The sequence below is a fragment of the Marmota flaviventris genome, chromosome 8 (assembly GCF_047511675.1).
Source record: "Marmota flaviventris isolate mMarFla1 chromosome 8, mMarFla1.hap1, whole genome shotgun sequence".
Lineage (NCBI taxonomy): Eukaryota > Metazoa > Chordata > Mammalia > Rodentia > Sciuridae > Marmota > Marmota flaviventris.
In genome coordinates this window covers 79,529,276-79,550,156 of record NC_092505.1, presented here as the reverse complement: position 1 = coordinate 79,550,156, position 20,881 = coordinate 79,529,276, and the positions used below count along the sequence as shown (strand labels likewise).

At 35.8% G+C, this 20,881-nt stretch overlaps 2 protein-coding genes across 5 annotated transcripts in view; one reads left to right on the top strand and one right to left on the bottom strand.

Moving 5' to 3' along the window:
• Positions 1-20,881, top strand: part of St3gal6 (ST3 beta-galactoside alpha-2,3-sialyltransferase 6) — a 330,280-nt gene that overhangs the window by 12,144 nt on the left and 297,255 nt on the right. The window lies entirely within an intron of this gene.
• Positions 14,041-20,817, bottom strand: Cldnd1 (claudin domain containing 1). 4 transcript variants are annotated; one of them, XM_027943240.2, is made up of 5 exons: positions 20,704-20,817; positions 18,972-19,281; positions 16,488-16,598; positions 14,801-14,938; positions 14,041-14,634 (listed from the first exon to the last, which is right to left on the bottom strand). In XM_027943240.2, exons 2-5 carry the CDS (start codon positions 19,261-19,263, stop codon positions 14,414-14,416), a joined length of 762 nt encoding a protein of 253 aa, XP_027799041.1. In that variant the 5' UTR covers positions 19,264-19,281; positions 20,704-20,817; the 3' UTR covers positions 14,041-14,413. The 4 variants fall into 4 exon arrangements, with proteins under 4 accessions (XP_027799041.1, XP_071471526.1, XP_027799042.1 ...); XM_071615425.1 differs by lacking the exon at positions 20,704-20,817 and adding an exon at positions 20,621-20,639; XM_027943241.2 differs by lacking the exon at positions 20,704-20,817 and adding an exon at positions 19,502-19,520.

The following is a 20,881-nucleotide window of genomic DNA, read 5'->3' as shown; positions in this document are numbered from 1 at the left end:
ATATATTTCCAATTCCAAAATTCACTAATTAAAAAAATATATCCACCTAGTTTCTCTTTGTAAATTCCAAGAAAACCTAACTTAGACAGTTATATACAGTCATTTCAAGATTTCTTTGGTTAGTTCAAATTAAACCCATCAGTTTAGAATTTTTCCCAACTTCATCTCTCTCCTTTTATGGTTGCATTTAAGTGTAAGTCCTTGCCTTACATTTGGCATTTGGTACATGTGTCCAAGATGTAGTCCTCTTAGATGATGGATCCTAGCTGGCCCTCTGTGGTCATCTCTTCATGCCACTGCCATTTTGAGTATCCACATCCATGTCTAGTCCTCAGGCTTCTCTAATTTTCAGCTAAAAATATGCTTGTCCAAGTCCACAAGGCTTAAATTTTGAATTTTGCTGGTTTGGTCTCTTTAGTTTGTTTTCCCCTAATTTCTAAGTAAATTCCCCCGACCCTCTCTCCTCTGAGTCCAGGAAAAGATGAAGAACATTGATTTTGCACTTCTAATGTCACACAATGACACTACAATGCAACAGTTTGAATATTTTTGTGTTTCTCCATGGAAGGAACTATTTGTACAAAGGTTCCTCCCAATTCTCTGGGTATTTTCACTCTAGCTCCATTCCCTGGAAAACCTCTGGGAGTTTAAGTCACAGAGTCACATCTCAGTGAATACCAACTCTATCCCTCTTTCAATAGAACTCTTCTTTCATTTATCTGAAAGCAATTCTTATTTCTATGATGATTCCTAGCTCTCACACATCATTAGAAATGTTTCCTAAATCTGCTGCTGTCTGAAATGGTAGTAAAGGTTACTGGAGAAAATAATTACAAACATTATCTGAGAATTACTGTGTATAGAAAGAAAGAAATCTTATCAAATAAATACTTTGAAAATCTTGACCAGTATTTTATAGTAAGTAGAGAAAAAATAAGAAATTTTGTTTAGAACTTTATTTTCTTTTAAACCAAATTTGGAAATACATTATCTCATATTTAACCAAATCCTAGTTATAATCACAAACAAATTAAAAAAGTGTCCCATTTAGTTATTAATTGTACCAATTCTTCTCTACTTAAAATGTTTTTCTCATTTGTGTTTTATTAAAATTTTAATAATTTTGACTCTATTTGTCATTTGGGCTATACATTTTGTTCAAGCAGTTCTCCAACACCATTTTAATTAATTTTATGCTATCTCTTCAATCTTCCTAATCATTTCACACTAAACTTCAGTAATGTTTACTAAAGCAGAAAATCAGTAGGTAACACACCTCAGCACAATGGGTGAAGCAGGGAGGGATATTTATAAGTAATTCTATATACATGGTCAGTTTATTCAGGAATATTCATGTATTGTGTCAATTCTCACACATCCCTAGCAGCAGTGTCACTTCAAAGACTGGCATGTTGAGGGCAATGTGGTGAGAAAAATCACTCTATGGCTGATCAGTTCCATATGGTTTCACCATATATACAAAGATTAGCACTTATAGTTATTTTTATGCTTCCTACACTTTTCTTTTTCACATTTTAATCATGAGAGTTTTACTTGAATCCTTGCTACTTTTTATTATCTGGCTGAATTGTCAAGTTATCTTGCTATACAGAAATGGGTGACCCTGAGAATATTTATTGTACTTTTTACCTTTAGACTCACCATTTAATTCCTTTCCAGATCTTTCTTATGCTATTGGTCTTCAATTTATGCTCATTTCCCACTCATTTCCACTTCTACAAAAGTGCTCTGCAGTTGACACTGTTTGTGGGACCGTTCTGCTTTATCAATGAAGCTATCTCATGACATGATTTTGAATGTCATATCGTAAGTGATGTTGATGAAGTATTAGAGAAGCACAATATAGTGGTTGTTGGCCATCCTCTAGAGTTATAACATTAAAGTTTTAATTCTTCAGTTTAATATGATAATCCTCAGATTATATTTTGACCTGTCTAAATGGACTATATCAGGCCTGTGTGAAGGGCAGGAAGACAGGCTCCGAGTTGGAGTTTAATGTACAAATGTAAGGAAATGCCCTGGAGATTTAACTCTTGTGAAAGAAAAGCGAAAGAAAAAATTGGCATGGGAAGAAATCCAGTGCAATATGGACCTCAATCACACACAAAACATGTATTCACCCTGACAAATGCCAGAACAGACCCATACTGATCCAGCCACAGAATCAAAGTAGAGTATGTTGGACCTTTTTGTGGAGAAACTTCTTTACTGTCCCACCATGACATGTTCCAGTAATTATTGCTACACACCCTAAAATTGGGTTATTTAAAACAACAATAACTATGTTATTATCTTTCATGTTTCTGGCCTTGACTATGATCATCTAGGCACGTTTCACTCAACATGTCTTACATAGTTACAGTCCGATGATGACTGGGATTAGAGTCATTTCAAAGGCTTCTTCACTTCCATGAATGGCAATGGTTGTTGTCAGATAAAATCTCCATCAACATGTGTCCTCTCCTTGTAACCTAGTGTTGTGGATTGTATTTTGTGTCCCCCCAAAAATATATGTTACTGTTCTAATCCCTGGTACCTCAAAAATGGGACCTTATTTGAAGAGAGGGTCTTTACAGGGGTAATTAAGTTAAAGTCAAGTCATTAGGATGGTCCCTAATATAATACGACTGGTATTCTTTTTGTAAAAGGGGAATCGGTGCACACAGAGAGAGATGGGAAAAGACAATGCAGGAAGACATAGGAAGAAGAATTGAATTAATGCATCTATAGGCAAAAAATTCCCAGCATACCATTGGAGATTAAGAAGAAGCAAAGAACTTGCCTCTACAAGCTTCAAAAGGAATATGGCCCTATCAGCACCTTGATTTCAGACTTCCAGCCTCTAGAACTTGAAATAAAAGATTTTTTAATTGTTTCAATCTATGTACTTAGTGGCTGCATTGTTATAGCAGTTCTAGAAACGAATAAACCTGCATTTCCTTCCATGATGGCTACTGGGTTCTGAGAACAAATGTACCAACTAAACAAGATGGAAATACATAGCATTTTTCTTGTCCAAGTAAATATAATTTAATAAGTAAAATTCAACATACTCAAGAGGTTTAGACTATTGCTCTCAAGATACTATAAAAATACCAACTTCAGAAATGATTCAAGTGTGTAATAACACAGTTAATCTTTATATTTAGCCTTTTCTCTTGGTACAATTTAAGTATATTTTATATATTCCCATTTTGGTTCAATGTATAACTACTACATGGCATTTTGAAGACCCAGTTTTAGAAATCACATAAAATCATTTTCACCTCACTTTCATTATTGAGACTGTCATGTTTTATCCACATTCAAGGAAAGGAGAAATAGATCCACTGATGGAGAAAGTATCAACATCACAATATAAGAAAAGCACATGGATGAGACTTACTATATTGGTTACATCTTTAGTTAATACAATCTTCCGTATGATAATCTGCTTCACTCTAGTAATGATTTTACTATCTGTATCCCATAACATTATGCTGTAAACCTTAAATTTATGTAAAATAAAATGAATCTACCTATCACAAAAAAAAAATACAATCTTCCACAACTTACTAAAAGTTTACAAAGGAGCTGAGAATGATCACAGAGCAGGAGTGAGGATATAACAGGGCTGAATTTGGATAAAGAATGTTGGTCCAACTAAACTCACCTATTCTTTGTAAAAATTCTGTCTTCCCCTGGATAAATGGAAGGTGGCTGTTGTGAAACAAAAAATAAAGCAGTGAAATCCAAATGAGTTTGGCTTTTTAATATACAAGTTCCTCAGATGTTCTCAACCTCCCACTCCACCCCCATAAGCCAGGAGTCAACTCTTATGGATTATTTAAGTCAATAAAGACTCCACATCTTCACCTTCACCATCAATATCACCAAATTTACTTGGATATATATTATGTGTCCATCTTATACGAAGATATATGTAAATCTTACCTCATCTAACACTCACTTGAATACTATAAGTAGAATTATTATCCCAAGTGACAGGTGAGAAAATGAAGGCCTCGGTGACTGAGTCACTCACTCATGTCCTTCAATAGTCTGTGTAATCTGACCTCATTCTGTCTAAATACAAAACTGACATTCTCAATTATCACATAATAAATCACAAGAGGTCACTCAAGAGTTGCACAAAATTGTTGACTTCAGCCCCCGTAGTCCCATGTAGTGTAGAACAACATGATTTTTTGTTTGTTTCTTTGTTTCATTTCATTTCATTTCAAACATTTAAAAATCAGGACAATTTTTTGTTTCTTGTTGTTGGGGAGGGATAGAACCCAGAGGTGCTTAAGCCACTGAGGCACATCCCTAGCCCTTTTTTATATTTTTTTTAGAGACAGGGTCTCACTGAGTTGCTTAGGGCCTCGCTAAATTGTTGCAGCTGGCTTTGTACTCATGATCCTCCTGCCTCAGCCTAGGATAATTTTTTATAAAAGCAAATTTTAACTTTTCCTGAAAAGTAGAGAGAACTGCCTGACAACAATTAGTTCTTCCTATACCACCTGCCTGGCCCCTCTGAAAACGTTTTTGTTTTTTTGTTTTTTTTTAATTAAATTGTACATTTTAATGTACAATTGTAATTGTACATATTAATGGGCGTCATTTGACATTTCCATACATGAATATACCTGTATTGACCATGTCTACCTTCCTTTCTTCTACCCCCCTTACCTTCTCTTCCTTCACTCTCCATATCTGCTTCCACCCCTCCCATTCACTAAGTCCCTTTTCTACTTCCCTCAAAACACTTGAATGTAGAATTTTGCATTACAAAATATTTCCTGTCATCATGCTTTATTATTTCAATACCTACTTTCAAGTAAATACATTTACCATGCTGCTATTAAAATTACACAGTATACTAATTTGAAGAATTTTTCATTATCTTAGTTTATGTTTTACAGTGAAAATATTAAAAAGGAGAGAAATGACCAAAAAAGTCTCAGAAGGGCTATTTCATTAATTCATTGACAGCCATATATATGGAAACTATACATCTATATATAAATGGTTATGAAAAACAAAAATAGCAATAAATAAGATAAATACATTAATTAATATTTTAAAAATCTCAGAGAGTCAAGAGATAATTATTGAGCTATACTTTTTTTTAAAGAAAATACTTCAGAGTTTAGGTATAAACTTGATAGAAATATGGTAGAAAACAGTCAATTTAATACATTTCAAGCAAACATATATTCCCCTTTTATTACCTATGAATTTAATACTTTACTTAAGTCATGTTCAACTCTTCGTGTTTTGCTTTTCCCAGTGAATCAAAATCAACTTCAGAGAACAGAATCTCGTTAGTCCTGTTTGAGTTAACAAGAAAGGCAGCTTCCTTTCATAAAGATAAGAAAGCAAATGCTAAAGTACATATCATCAAATTAGTATGATAATTTTGGAGAAATGAATCATATGCTGATATTATATACTGGTATGTTTTGTTTGACACTCCCTTTAGAAGATAAGGATAAAAGAACACAAATGAAATAAGAGATAAAAATCCAAAAATTTCTATTGGGGAAACAAATTTTTAAACATACATATAAAGATATGTATCAGTGTGGAACTAATGCTTCACTAAACCAAAGAATGAACATGAGAAAAAGTAAAAACAGCCTTTGGCTGGGACATGCAGATGGGCATTATGGGACATTCTAAACAAACAGGTGCCCAAGATTACTGCTCTGTCCTTCAAAAAGTGGGTGGGGGGAAGACACCTTCTGAACGTTTCCAATAAATCGGAATACAGACTAAATGAGGTACTTTAGGTTACCATAATTAGAGACAACAGGACAGAGAAAATTGATTTATTCATTTCAAAAGATAATCATATGTGGACTAGCTCTATGTGTATGTGAAGCAATATGGTAGCCCAATTTCAGTAGCCCAAATTTGAGGGCCAAACTATTCTAGCCAATGTAGCAAGTATATGCTATGTATGATAAGGATATTAAATTGAGACCAATATGGTCAAGAGATTTTTATCTTTATCTTGCCCAACTGAATGATTAGGAGTGTTGTTCATGAATTCAGAAAGAAAATGTATTATATACCTTCATGTTTGAAAAAATATTTATGAGCATTTTTGTTTTATTTCTAGTAGCAGCCTATGTTCCATATTACTTATATTAGGGCAGATGTGCAATCTATATTCTTAGGGTCTATTATAATGCATGGCAACAGCTGAGGTGCTCAAAAATTACTTAAAGAAAGAAAGAGAGACAAAGAGAGGAAATGGGAGGGAGGGAGGGAGGGAGGGAAGAAAGGCAGGCAGGCAGAAAGAGAAGCAAAAAACTGGATTAAGGTCTTGAAGTTCCAACTATTACCTACATAACTTACCTGGATGGTGTCACTTGCTATTTCAGTAGCCCAAATGAGCTCATCTATATTGCTAGGTCTTCAACAGAAACAACCCAAAGGAATGAGGCACATATTAAGGAAACCCTTAAGTTTCAGATAATATCCCAAATTTGAGATTCCTGGAAGACCAGACATCCTGAGGAGTCCACAGGAAGAGACAGTCCTAAAAGTAGGTGGGAGGAGGGTCCTGAAACACATTTTCTTCTAAGTTTATGTTGACTGAACTAGGAGTGTAACTCTTCATTCAAAACCCCATGACATGAGCACTCTCTTAGTTTTACATCGTCTCAAAAAACAAATTCATCATGAAATTTATCATGACAAGAATTCTTGCAGAGAGGTCAGCTATGAGATTCTACCAGACAGTACATCTTTGGCATGATTTCCTCCGCAAGCTGAGTCTTATCCTTTTGTGTTACTGCTCTCAATTGTCTTGTCTTTATCCCTCCCTACAAAGCATGTTAGATTCCTCTGTGATTGCCAAGAAAATATGTAGTGATTATAGTCACTCTTAATATGAGAAATTATATGGGGCTACACAGTAAAAAGAATTGCATAGGCACAACTCCTACCATTTAGGAATGTATGTAATGCAGGCTCTTTAAAAAGGAAGAAAATTATATAGGATATTTGTGGTATATTAAATACACAAGAGTAAACTAAATGGAACTTCATTCTCTACAATACTTCCTTCTTCTCTCAACTTCTTCTTCTGTGTAACTAACTTCATGTTTAAATATGTAGCCGCTACTTAATAAACATTGATTTTTGAAATAATGTTTTACTTTCCTGAGAAAATAATTTTCACTTGTTTGAGGACTGATGGGAGGAAGCAATGAAGCTCAAAATTAATAATTATGTATCTATATATATATATATATATATATATATATATATATATATATATATTCACATAGCAATCTATAGGTAAATAAATGTACATACATATCTATGTATACAATAATATATACATATATGTACTTACATCTGAAAAATTAGTATTATAGTTTATCAGACTTAATGAATTAGTTCACAGAGGGAAAAAAGGTCAATTACATAATCTAAATATTATTTTCATACATTATTCAATAAGTATTTATTGAGCATTTTTTTAAAATACCAGGCATGTGTTAATCATTGTGCATTATAAATCAGATTAATATTTCTGCTCTCATGGGTCTCATAGTACATTAAGTACCAAGCTTCCAATTCTGTAAATATCTTGATGAAGTGGAAACAAGCACATTAAAATAGATTGAAAATTGTAATCTAGAGCCTATATATCTTATATTTTCATATACATATGAATTATATATCCAAATGCTCCATTATTCACCTATTACTTCTCTCCAAAGAACAGAACTCTAAAAACATAATAGTTCAGTTTACAGTTTGAATGTTTGTCCCCTCCCAAACTTATGCTGAAATTTAATTGCTACTGTGAAAATGTTAAAAGGTGGAGACTTTAAGAGATGGCTAGGCCAAAAGGGCTCCATCCTCATGGATGGGATTTATGCCCTTATAAAAATGGCTGGTCTCACACTCTTTGCTTTCCTTTGATCTCTCCAGCTCTTCTATTTTTATGCCATAAAAGGAACAGCACACTTCCCCTTTGGTGGATGCAGCATTGAAGGTGCCATCTTGGAAAAAGAAGTCAAACCCTCACCAGAGAGTGAATCTGCTGACTCCTTGGTCTTGAACTTTACAGCTTCTAAAACTTAAGAAATAAACTTCCATTCTTTATAAATCATCAATATCAAACTCTGTTATAGCAACACAAATCAGAATATGACAGATTGAAGTGGTTAGCACAATCATTGAAAGACCTGAAGTCTTACACTAGTGCACTCATCTTGGAGAAACAGGGAAAAATAATAATGTAAGCTTTAAAAGCGAACATTCCTTCACCTCAAGATGCATGAATGGCTAGCATGAGTAAAGAGGCTGTTTTTAGAAAACCTTAACTGGAAGCCAAAGACTCTCCCCAACACCACTGAAGAGCAGAGCCACAAGATAAGCTCCAATAGCTCAGACCTGACCCACAGGTTAGGCAAAAGACACCCTCCTCCTATGTACTGTGTTGACCTCCAGATAATAATAGCTATCATTTATTGAGCTCTTGTGTTTCAGGATCTGCCTAAAACTTTGCCTATATGCTTTATTTAATCTTCATGATACCTTATTGAAACAGAAGACATTTGACCTTCATTTGATAGATACTGCCATTCCATGTCCATATTCAAGAATTTCTGACTTATGCAGAGGTTAATGTCAATCACTCATTCCTCTTTTCTTCCTGGTTATAATCAAGAGAATGAAATGACAAGCAGACAGCAATCAAAATATCCACTTTCTTTATGGAGGCCTAATAAAGCACCCCAAACTACAAGCCCTGAAAGTGTACACCTCTTTTCCATGGTTATGCTTTCCTTGGTTTGTTACATGCAAACCCAAAATGAACATTATTACCTTCAATCAAATGCAACCTTTAGAACCAGTCACTAGAGTGCATTGGGTCTTGTGTTAATCAACTTTTCATTGCTGTAATCAAAATACCTGAAAAGAACAACCTAGAGGAAAATATTTATTTTGGCCAATGGTTTTATAGAAGATCCAATCCATGGTCAGTTGACTCCAAGGCAGAAATACCAATCATGGCAGAAGAGTGGACAAAGGAAAGCTGCTCAACTCATAGCAGGGACCTGAGCAGAAGGAGTTGGAGACAAGATAAACCCTCCATGGCACACCCCAATGACTTACTTCCTCCAACTGGGTTCCACCTCCCAGTAGTCTATTCAACTACAGATGGATTAATTCACTAATGAGGTTAGAGCCTTCATGATTCAATCATTACCTAAACACCTCACCTCTGAACCTTGTTGCTTTAAGAACATGCTTTCAAGATGTAAGCATTTGGGAATTCATTCCTGAATCAAACCATAACAGGTCTGCATTAGGCCAACTTCATAGATGTTTTATTAAGCTTTTTTCTGCTGTGACTAAAGGACCAGACCAGAACTGTAGAGGAGGAACAATTTATTTGGGGGCTCAGAGTTTCAGAGGTCTCAATCCAGACACCAGACTCCATGCCTCAGGGCTCAAGGTGAGGCTAAACATCATGGCAAGAAGAGTATGGCAAATGCAAGCAGCTCACATGATGATCAGAAAGCCACTTGCCAGATACAAGTACATACCCCAAAGCCATGCCCTCAATGCCCCTCCTCCTTCAGCCACACCCCACCTGCCTTTAGTTACCACTTAATATCATCAGGTGATTAACTCACTGATTGGGTTAAGGCTGCGATAACCCAATCACTTCTTCTCCGAATCTTCTTGCATTGTCTCACACTTGAGCTCTAGAGGACAACTCACATCCAAATCATAATAGACATTTCCAGGCAGCAGAGGTATAATGAATCAGGATCTGTCTCAAAGGGCCAGTCAATATCAGTAAAAAGTGCTAGAAAGCACAAGACAGAAGTAGCTGCTAGAAGGCAGGCACTATGCCAGATACATTTGCTCCCTAGGCAGGCACGATGCCAGGTCTATTTACTCCACTGTCTTTCTAACAATCTGCCCAGAGAGAGAGAAAATCCTAGTGCTTTGAAATGTACCTTTCAAACACAGTTGCCCCCTGGAATCATTTGAAAAGGCTGAAAAAATTGCAAAAAACCTAACCATCACCCAAGCCAACTAAATCAAATTCTATGACACATGACTAATTTTTAAAGTTGTCCAGGAAATTCTAATATGCAGTCTAGGCTGAAGAGGACCATTTAATAGCCTTGGTAACCCTATCACCTTATAATGTAATCAGTCATAACTAGCGTTTTTGATTGACTACTTTATGCTAAGCAATCTTCGTCACCACAACTCTGTAAGACAGGTATATTAATATTTAACCACTATACACTCTGCTCCAGTGGATACCCTGATCCCAGCAATCTCTCCAATCAGGTAACAATATATTCCCTATTTTATAAGGTGCAAGCAAGGGTTGGAGATACTGGAAGAATTCATTCTAAGATTTCCTTAAGTAGGGTATAAATTCTTCCCTTGGAAGTTGAGGAAGAATTAAGTTTCCAAGAACTTTTATAAAGAGATTTGAAAAATGTGAGGTAGGGAATAATAAACAGAGATTATTATACTTCTCAAGCAGTTATTAATAAGAAACATAATTTTATAGAACAGCTTTTAGTTTTGAACAGGCACTTTTGGTATTTTGAGACAGGAGTAAGAAAACTGAACAACACAGTATATGAATATAAGGCTAAGAGTTTTGTAGGAAGACACCATGATTATGGGGGTAAGAGAATCACAGATGTGTATAAACATATGATGACAGGCTAAGACAAATTAGAACAGAATGCTGGTAGACTGGGAGGGATAAAAAGTTGCAGGACAGGTGAGGTAAAGTTCACACCCTGAAACACCAGCACTGAGTCAGTAGTAGATAAAACATGATGCATTATTACTCAGTTATTCAGCTATTTTAAAAGACAAAGAAGGGCTGGGGATATAGCTGGGTGGCAGAGTGCCTGCCTAGCCTGCACAGGGCCCTGGGTTTGAACCCTAGCACTGCAAACAAAACACAAAAACAGACTCTCTTTCTTATTTCACATTTTTAAGCCTCTGCAAAAATAGACAGAAAGTAATATAAATTGGATCTTATATATACAAATTTCCTGATGATGTGTTAATACTTATATGTAAAATAAAGTAAAATAATGTATCGATTTTGCTAACAGAATATCTGACATTATCAAAGACTTACACTTCTTCTAAACAATAGGGGTAATCATTTTTGTTGTTTTTCTCGCATTTTATGATTTCTACATTATGAATTTGCAGGACACTGCATTTATCTGTAATCTGACCCTATGGGAAAATGTATCTGATTGAAATGACGTCAAAACACATAATGAACAATAGAGAAAAGAACTCCTACACATAGATGTGTTCCCTTGGTTTACTTCTTTCTTTTCAAGGTTGGAGTTATCATTCCCTTATGAGAAGAGTCCTGAAAGGACAAAATACTCCACCTGTCTGTGCCAGGTAAGACCTGCATCTCATCTGTGAAATAACTGGCACCTTCAGAGCTTTTACCCATTTACTGGGAAACTTCAGAAATGCAGTTGGCCAAATTTGGTTAATTCAACAAGTTTTCAGTTTAGGTAAAAGCTTACCTGAGGATTAAATGTTGAAAAGTCCTCTTATTGAGTATCTTATAGTCAAGTGAACATAACTAGCTTTGCAAGTTTTAACAGTGATGGGCTGCAATTTGGTGATGTTTCTGGAATGAAAAAAGTCAAACTCTAAATTGATTTTTAAACTCATTCTTCTCAATCATGTGAGCAAATGTAAAAGAATACACCTGTAAGTCATTTCTTAATTTCTATCCTCCCTCCTACGACATGTATATACAACAGCCCCTAACACTTAGAACAAGTTTTAACACAATACTATTAGATTTTTAAGACTCTAGTGTATTATGATATAGTCAGTGACTTAAGTAGTAACTGAACAAATGAACTCTTCTAGAATTAGTCTTTTTTATTATATCAATTTTGGGTGTTTTACAGCTAACAAATTTTGAAGTACATTTTACTAAAAAAGCATTTAGAAGACATTTATCCATATCATTTAATCAACTAGGAACCATAAAATTAATGCTTTAAAACATTTCTTAAGTTGCCACAAAACTTGTGTCTTAAAAAGTGTTTGGTTTTTTTCAAAGACTAAATGGAGAACATTAACAGAATTTACTTTGCCATTGATTTTATCTATTAGATTGATCAAAATGGTTGGATATCAGCAGGACATGGTGGCACATGCCTGTAATCCCAATGACTTGGGAGCCTGAGGCAGGAAGATCACAAGTTCAAAGCCAGCCTCAGCAACTTAGCAAGGCCCTAAGCAACCTGATGAGAACCTATCTCAAAAAGAAAATAAATTAATTAAAAGGGGCTGAGGATGAAACTCAGTGGAAAAACACTCCTAAGTTAAATCCCCAGTCCAAAAAAAAGAGTATAAATGGTTGGATATCAGCAATTTCATATGGTTCAACATTATTAGAAAAACTTTTTTCATATTAAATGAAATAATATGGTCCTATGTATTACAGAGAAATGAAAGTTTTTGCAAGGCAGCACAGCCTCAGCTACTCTGCAATGTGCTAAAAATCCTAATTACAACATATATTCAGCAACAGAGATTATGGTGCTATCTTTCCAAATTCAAAACTATTACCACTGAGGCTGAAACTAACAGTCCAATTCTCACTTCATTTCCACAGTGCACATTCAAGACTGATTTAGGTGGATAGGCACAGATAACTCTGGGGGTAAAGAGACAGAAAAACTGTTTAAAATAACTTCCTAATACAAAAATGTCATGCTGCCAATAATTTTTAAATCCCATTCCCAAGGGTTTGGTTTGTTCACTTAGCTTTTCTCCTATCCACTCCACAGATGCTGGAGAGCAATGAAACATCAACTATTAAGAATAGGCAGAAACCTGAGTAACCAGCCATTTCACAGTAATTTGCTACTGAGCAATGCTGATCTTATTGTCAGAAGTTATTTAATATAGAATACAAACATCCACTAATAAATAACTTTATAGGAAACTAGTCACATTAAATGATGTGTAGAGTTTACAAAACTAGTTTGAAAACAAAGATTCTGAACAAAGATTGACTTATTTTCTAATGGAGGAGGCTGCCACATTTTCTGAAACAGAAAACCAAACATAATACATAAAGACAAGTCTAAAGAGTAATAATGCATTTTTCACAGAGAACCATTCCAATGTACTAAGATTTAAATCAATTCACTCGATACACAATTCTTTGGAGTCTCTTCTCATTTTTATTTTTTAAAAAAGACAGACTTAGGATATGGTAAGAAATTACTAAGGTACAATTTTTTTTTAAATCTGTCAAATGCTACAGTAATGGAATAAATAAATAAGATTTTTTTTTTAAAGTTCAATGTTTATAGACATATTTATAAAAAAAATGACTGAATTAGAAGACATTAAATAATGATGATATACACCAGGGATTAGGCAAGGAAAGGCACGTCATTTCACCACAAGAAATAGAGACCATAGTTGGAGTTTAAACTGACAGCCACAGCTTTAGATCTTGTGGTAGTATTCCCAGCTCTGTAGGCTCTTTATAGTAGAACCTTCTTTATGGTACTTAGCTGGAATAAACAGAAAGCAGTTGGGAAATTTCTTACTCTGTGATCCTAACAATGTTAAAAAGAAAGCACTCTTTTAATAAGCCTGGTGTGGAAGAAAGAAAAAAATTAAAAATGGTTTGGTGATACTGAAAATCCTATAAAGGAGTTTTAAAAAACAGTAATACAATAAAGTAAAATTAACCCGTTTATCTCACTGAATTGGAACTTTTGCAATTATAAAGTTTAATTTCAAGTAAACACTATATTTTTCACTTCTTTTCTTGTAGACAGACATGGTGTAAATATAGACAGCTGCCATATTTCACCTCAGATGAAGCTATGTGCCAAAGTTTACAGAAAAGGATCTTAGGTAATTTTCCAATTTTATGAAACTCTTAAATTTTTTAAAACAGCAATAATATGCCTGGCTGACTGGCTATCTACAACAGCAAAGTTCTGACAATAAGAGGTTTACCAAAGAAATTTATTTCTGGTTCAACAGATAGTTACTGTACGTTTGGTGAAAAGTCTTAATAGACATAAGCAGAACTTGCCCTGGGTCAATTTCCTATTGCAGATTTTCTGTCACAAATTTGTGTCAAGCCTCTTTCTTTCTGACTAGATTTTGAACCTAAATTAGTTTGAGAAATGGAATCACTGAGTAAACCACATAAATTTTAGTGGCATTTATTGTAAATTTAGTCATGTGTGTGTATTTAAATAAAATGGATTTTCAGGATAAAATGGTATATCCACAAAAAAATAAAACATTTGGGAGGGATGCAAGGGAAAACATAGATATCAAAAATATTAAAACAGCAAATGTAAAGCAGGCCTGTTCATGCCACGCGATATGCCTTCATTAAGGTGTACTCTTTCCGGTTGGTGTGAGCAGCCCAGATGAACAGAGCAGAAGCCATGAACTGTAAAGGAGCAGAAACGCAAGCCAGGCAGAATGACCATCCAAATTCACCAGACACATTCTCAGGCGGCTCTAGTTTCTGGTGGAGTAGTTTAATTCCAGCAACGAAACAACTTACTGTGCCCAGTGTACACAAACCTTGGGGGGAGAAATTTAGAAAACAAAACATAGCTGGGTAAGAGCACAGCAAAGAGTTTTTAGGCAACATGACAGTGCAGTAATATGTGAATATTTATGAATTATAACTTTTTGGTCTTTAAGGAGACAGAAGAAGCTAAAGGTTAAATATAATAATAAGACCCACCTGCAAGGAGATGGAGAATGCCTGTGGCAATTGTGGGATACAAGCTTCGGCATATACAAGCACAAAGTCCAATCAAAGCCCCAAAGCACATCAAACCTAAACTAACAAAAGGTAAAAGGAACTGACACCGCCAAAGATCTGGTTTTAAAAAGGAGAGAAAGAATAGAAATGTTACCATGATTTCAGACCATTTTCCCATAATGGTAATTTCTGTTACATTCTAATTAGATCCTTTCTCCAAAAGTGAGGAAGTAGTATTTTAATATTGAGACCTCTTTGCTAAAACAAACTATTTATATGCCATATAATGTTTGTTCTACACATGATTTGTGAATTAATCCTCCCCAAAACTCTTTAGATAAGATACTACTACTATTTCTATTTTATAACTGAAGAAATAACTTCAGAATAAATAACTCTCAAAAGTGAGACAGGAAGCAGGAAAGTCAGGATTTGCAGGAAAAAAAAATAGTCTAAAACTACAGAGCTGATATTAAAGTCCTTACAAGATTTTTCCCCCTATATCAGAGATTAAATTCAGGGGTGTTCTAACATTGAGCTACATTCTCAGCCCTTGTTTTTATTTTTTGAGAGAGGTCTCACTAAGTTATTCAGGCTGGCTTCAAATTTGTAATCCTCCTGTCTCAGCCAATAGCTTAATTATAAGCCTCCTTATAAGATTTAAGGCAGGAATAACAAGTAAAGGAATGGAAATTATAAATGACCTGTCTTCAAAGCTATTGGAAGAAAATACATAACACATGAAAAGAAAATACATAGAGTAGATCTGGAATACACCAGGCATTCAATGCAGTTTTAATCACAATAAATTTTCTTATCAACATTAAAGAAAAGTGATAGGTCTCACAAAGCATCTCAGTCCATTTTCAGATAATTTTAATTATTAGTAAATGTATTAATATCAATATTAGTCAAGTTCTACTTTCTGGTACTAGTTTTAATTTTTTCAAACTTCATACAGGAGTTTTTTCTAACTAACCTCTCTTTAAACTCTGATAATAAACTACTGCCTAGGCATTCTCATTACAAAATTGAATACCTGGAGTTTATTCAGTTTCCTCTCATAAAAATGGTCATTCTTAGGGGAAAGCACTAGTAAGTCTCTAATATTCTAAAAACTGAAATTCAAATCTAAAGACAGTACTTCATGGGCAGCCTGGCCATCAAGGAAAAGAAAGTTCACAATGAACATTTTTTTTTTTAACATCTATACTTTTGTTACCACCACCCCACCATCTTAAGATTAAATAAACACTTTTGACAGACCTGATACTCAGTGATCAATTTAGAGCTTGCAGTTAACTTTTTTTTCACATGACTATTGAACATAGGTAGTATAAGTGTTTAATTCAATTTATTATTTAACCCCTGGTAAATTTCCTCTTAATAAAATGGGCCTATAACATCCTGGGAATATCCAGATTTCATCATCCAATATATTAGCTACCTCCCTGAACTTGTAATCATTTGAAATTTGTTAAGTATATTTCTACCTTCTAAAATATATTATCAACAAAAGAGAACATCATTGGAATAGAGTTAGAGAATTTATTCCAAGTTCATACTATCTACTGACACATCATATTCCAGAAACACATTTCAACCAAACACAAATAAAATTATTTCTTTTCCTCCCCAATTGTCCTGCTGAGATCAAAGTACTCACAGGTCCGAAGTAGATCAATTCCACTATTGTGGTTTCCAGGATCAACAAATTTCTCCATGAACTGCTCATTTAATGTGAAACTCATGCATTTTGTCACCACATCAAATGACTCTGGAACAAGAACAATGATTCCTTGTTGTTTTCATTATAAACATTTCACAATAATCTCTTTCATTAAATATCCTCTGAAGTATAAAGTGATGTAGAAAAGATGTTCCCAAGGAGTAAGCTATTTTTTGAGCCATGAGTAACATACCAGTCCCTTTGATGGCCAATGGATGCCCCTGGTTCTCAGTGATAGGCTGAAGATAGAAGCATGAGGAAGATTAAATATTAAATATATATATGCATATGTGTGTGTATATATATATATATATATACACACACACACACATATAATCTTCCTCATTCTTCCATCATAAATATGTATATGTATATATATATATATATATACACACACACACACATATATATAATCTTCCTCATTCTTCCATCATAAATATACATACATACATACACACACACACACACACATATATATGAGAGAGAGATTGAGATTCAGAGAAAGGGAGTGAAATAAATAGCAGAATAGTATATAAAGATGAGGAAGAAAGGAGAGAGGACAAAGAACGAAATAAATAAGTTTGATCTTCTCCCCAAAATGGTTAACATTTCAGGGGGTGACAATTCTATCTATCCTTCCAGTTCCTCAGACAGGAAACTTTTAATCATTCTTGCTCATATATACTCCAACAGAAAATCCTAGAGGATCTTCCTTCAAATCAAATTCAGGAAAAATGTCACCTCACTGGTCTGATTCACAATCATTGCACACCTGAATAAATGCAACAACCTCCTGACCAATCCCCTAGCTTTCACCCTCCCTGCTGCCTATCTGTTCTTACCATATCAGCCAGGGTGACCAGATCATGTCTCTCTACTGCTCAAAGCCCCCTCAAAAGGCACCCTATTGTACTAAAAAACTAAAGTCCTCAATATTCCTGGAGTCCTAAAGAATTTACACCATTCCCAACAATCTGTCTCTGACAGCATAACCAACTCTGCCCATAACTCATCCAGCCAGTGGACTCCTTGCTGGTCTTTGAACATCTCAAGTATGCTCCTGCAGCAGGCCCTCTACAGTGGTTGTTCCTTTCAACCTAAATGATTCCCTCAACAAATTCTGATTACCCTTTGTGGCTAATTCTTTCTTCTAGTCTTTACCAACATCTTCTTTTCTCAATGAAGCTTGTGCCATCCTTTTGAAAATCAGAGTCTACGTTCACTAATATTCTCCAATATTCTCCTCCCCTCATATTTACAAAAATCCCCTTTATTTTGCTCTATTTTTCCACAGCCATGTCATCTTTCAACATACTATGTAATTATTTATTCTGTTTATAGTGCTGTACTTTGTGATTCTGATTATTGCTTCTCATCCCTTTTTTGGAATACTTGGTCCTCCAAACTGAGGCCCTGGAACACAGAGGCATTCAATCAATATTTGTTGAATAACAAAAGAACTGGTAGAATTCCAATATCAAGTGCTCCTGTGTCCTCATGAGTACAGTGAATTTTAACCAATTTTTTACATACTATTTCCCTTTTTTCATGACATACTATCATTCTTCTGATATAACTCAAATTTGTTCTGCTACGATTTAAATACACTGCTTCCTCACTAAACAGAAGTTACCATAAATGGGGGGGGGGGGGGGAGTTGTTCCTTACAAAGAGCTCTAAATCTTCTAATTTCACTAGAAATTAAAATCTTTTAAATGTTAAGAATGCTTGCTAAATAAAACTGAGAATCAACTTAAGATTTTTTTTCTCTAATACAAACTTTCTTTTTAATATTTTTAGATATTGATGGACCTTTGTTTTATTCATGTATTTATATTCACTTATTTATATGCTGAGAATCAAACCCAGTGTCTCATATAAGCTCTACCACTAAGACACAACCCCAGCCTCTATAATTCAAACTTTTTAACCTACAACTTGTATAACAATATTGTTTTAAAATAGTCTCAAATATATACAGATTTAAAGGTAGAGCTGGTCAAATTTTGTCCTCTAAGTATAGGACAGATGAAGGATATTCACTTTAACACAGCTAAGCCAAAAGGACAATCAATAAACATTGAACTGATTTTGGATACTAGTCCTCTTACCAATTACCAAATATTTAAATCCTTCTAATCTACTTTTCCAACTATTTTCTCATAACATGTGAGATTAAAAATATTTTAATGAGTTAGCAAATAAAACAATTTAAAGTGGCTTTCCAAAAATACAAATTTACTCATCTAACCAATTATTAATAAGTAATATGAAAATGAATAGAAATTGGGAAAAGAAGGTGGTGGGAAGAGAAGCAACACATAAGATTTATTTCTTTCCAATACACAATTGGGAAATCATTGGGAGATTTTGTCTGTGACTGTGTAGGAAAAGGAGAGAGAAACTAAAATAGAAGAATACCTGTCCTTTCTGGTGGAGCATACCAATGTGTGTTTTTGGGTACAGTGATACACCGTCTCCATAATCCTACTGTGCCACTATATCGGAAAAGCGCATCATTATAAGTCTTTTCATCTGCCTCATCATTAATGAAGTCTTCCCAGAGGCTTTTATTCAAATCACTTGAATTTTCTTGAACTGGACTTCGATATTCATACCAAAAGTCCGTGCCAATTGAGGCTGCCATGTAGATGGTGGAAATGAGGCTAAGCACACAAGCAATTACAAACGCTGTAGCAAAACGGTTATCCATTCTGGCATTCAGACTGCTCTGTTTAAAAGTTGAAGAAAGAAGAAAAATTAGACTTCAAGAACAAATAAGAAAGATTATTTTGAAAGAAATTATCTTGAAATCACCCTTTACCCTATTCCCCATCCCTTGTTTCTTAAAAGTAATGTATAATCATAAGGAATTGAAAAATTTTAAAAAGTAAACATAACTTTAAAACAAAACTCATTCTCATAAAAATACTTATTTAATGCTCACATACCCAGGATGCTACGGAGACAGAAGTCTTGTTCTCTAGTCTATCACCTGCATACTAAAACAGACAACACTGAAATGGACATACACATTACAGATACAAACAATAGACATGCCCATGGTCAGCAGTGTACCGTGCACACATTTTAAATATCAGGCTGATTTTTACACTAGCTTTAAATGTCCTGGGTTTGAGTGTGGGAAAAGACAGAAGGAAAGGAAGCACTGAAAACTGGCTCCTCCCAGTTTCCTCTGAAAAGCGAAGCCTCCCAATCAGGAACCACTTGGAAATCAGAGTTGAAGATGTTAACCCAGAGGGAAAGGTTGTTATAGGTGTATGCAATAGCAAAGAGAACAATAACATATAATAATGCTAAATAGCAATCTCCCCAACATTAAAGTTAAGCCAAGCTTCTTTACACTGGCAAATACTCCGCTCCTATCTAGTCTCCCCAGTCCTTATTCTGAATCTCAACTGCAACCTTGGTATTTCCCTAAATCCTGAAGTACAACGTGGATCCATAAAAACCAAAAGATCCCTTCCCAGCAAGAAAGAAAACTCTGAACTGGGCAAAATACGAACACTCCCTAGGCGTGGACAGGGCTCTATGGCAGTAGTAAATGGCCGCGGAAAATGACTCAAGGCGGACTGATCACGCTGAGTCAAATACTGTCAAGTATATACCAAGACCCGCACCAAACACCTTACAAAGGTAGACAAAAACAGGCTCGCAAACTGGCGTTGCTGAGTTTGGAAGCTGGGAGGTGACTCAGTAAGATCAGCGCAATTGCGGTATATAACAATATCTCAAAACTTGGATGTGTATTTTGATTTTTTTTAAATCCCCTTTCATCCTGGTGCTCTCAAATGACCTTAAAGGGTCCCGGTACAAGGAGCTGTGATTCTTTGTCCGCCCGACGCGGTCGCCCCGGGGGCCGCACCCCGTAGCCAAAGGAGGCCCAGGCAAGCGCAGACTGGGGCGGGGCGGGGCAGCTCAGCGCGCCCCCAGCCTGGGGCCCCAGGTACCCGACCAGCGCCTCCCCCCCCCGACCATACACTGCACGACCCTGGGAAATCCCCCGCCACGGTGCACCTAACAGAACCCGCCCATCCCCAGCGCCACACCGGAAAGGAGCCCCTCTTCAAACCGCCGGGAACGCCGAACGGCGACATGACCCCCGCGGGCGACGCCGGCCCCGCTCACTCACCGCCCATCCTCTTGCTCCGCCAGCTTCACCCTTCAACGGAGACCACAGCACCCTACTCCCCCGCGCCTCCTCTGACGCACTTCCCTACAGAGCCCGCCCCCACCATAACTCCCGCGCCTCCGCCTTCGCCTCCACCCCGGGCCGGGCCGCAGCCCCGAGCCGAGGGGACTTGTGGGAT

What these genes read in the sequence shown, in the direction of transcription:
- Cldnd1 (XM_027943240.2), bottom strand. Translation starts at nt 19,263, where the DNA reads ATGGATAACCGTTTTGCTACAGCGTTTGTAATTGCTTGTGTGCTTAGC. An exon ending in AATTGATCTACTTCGGACCT is followed by an intron (nt 14,939 to 16,487) that starts GTGAGTACTTTG and finishes TTTTAAAACCAG; the next exon opens with ATCTTTGGCGGTGTCAGTTC. An exon ending in CATTCTCCATCTCCTTGCAG is followed by an intron (nt 14,635 to 14,800) that starts GTGGGTCTTATT and finishes TCTCCCCCCAAG; the next exon opens with GTTTGTGTACACTGGGCACA.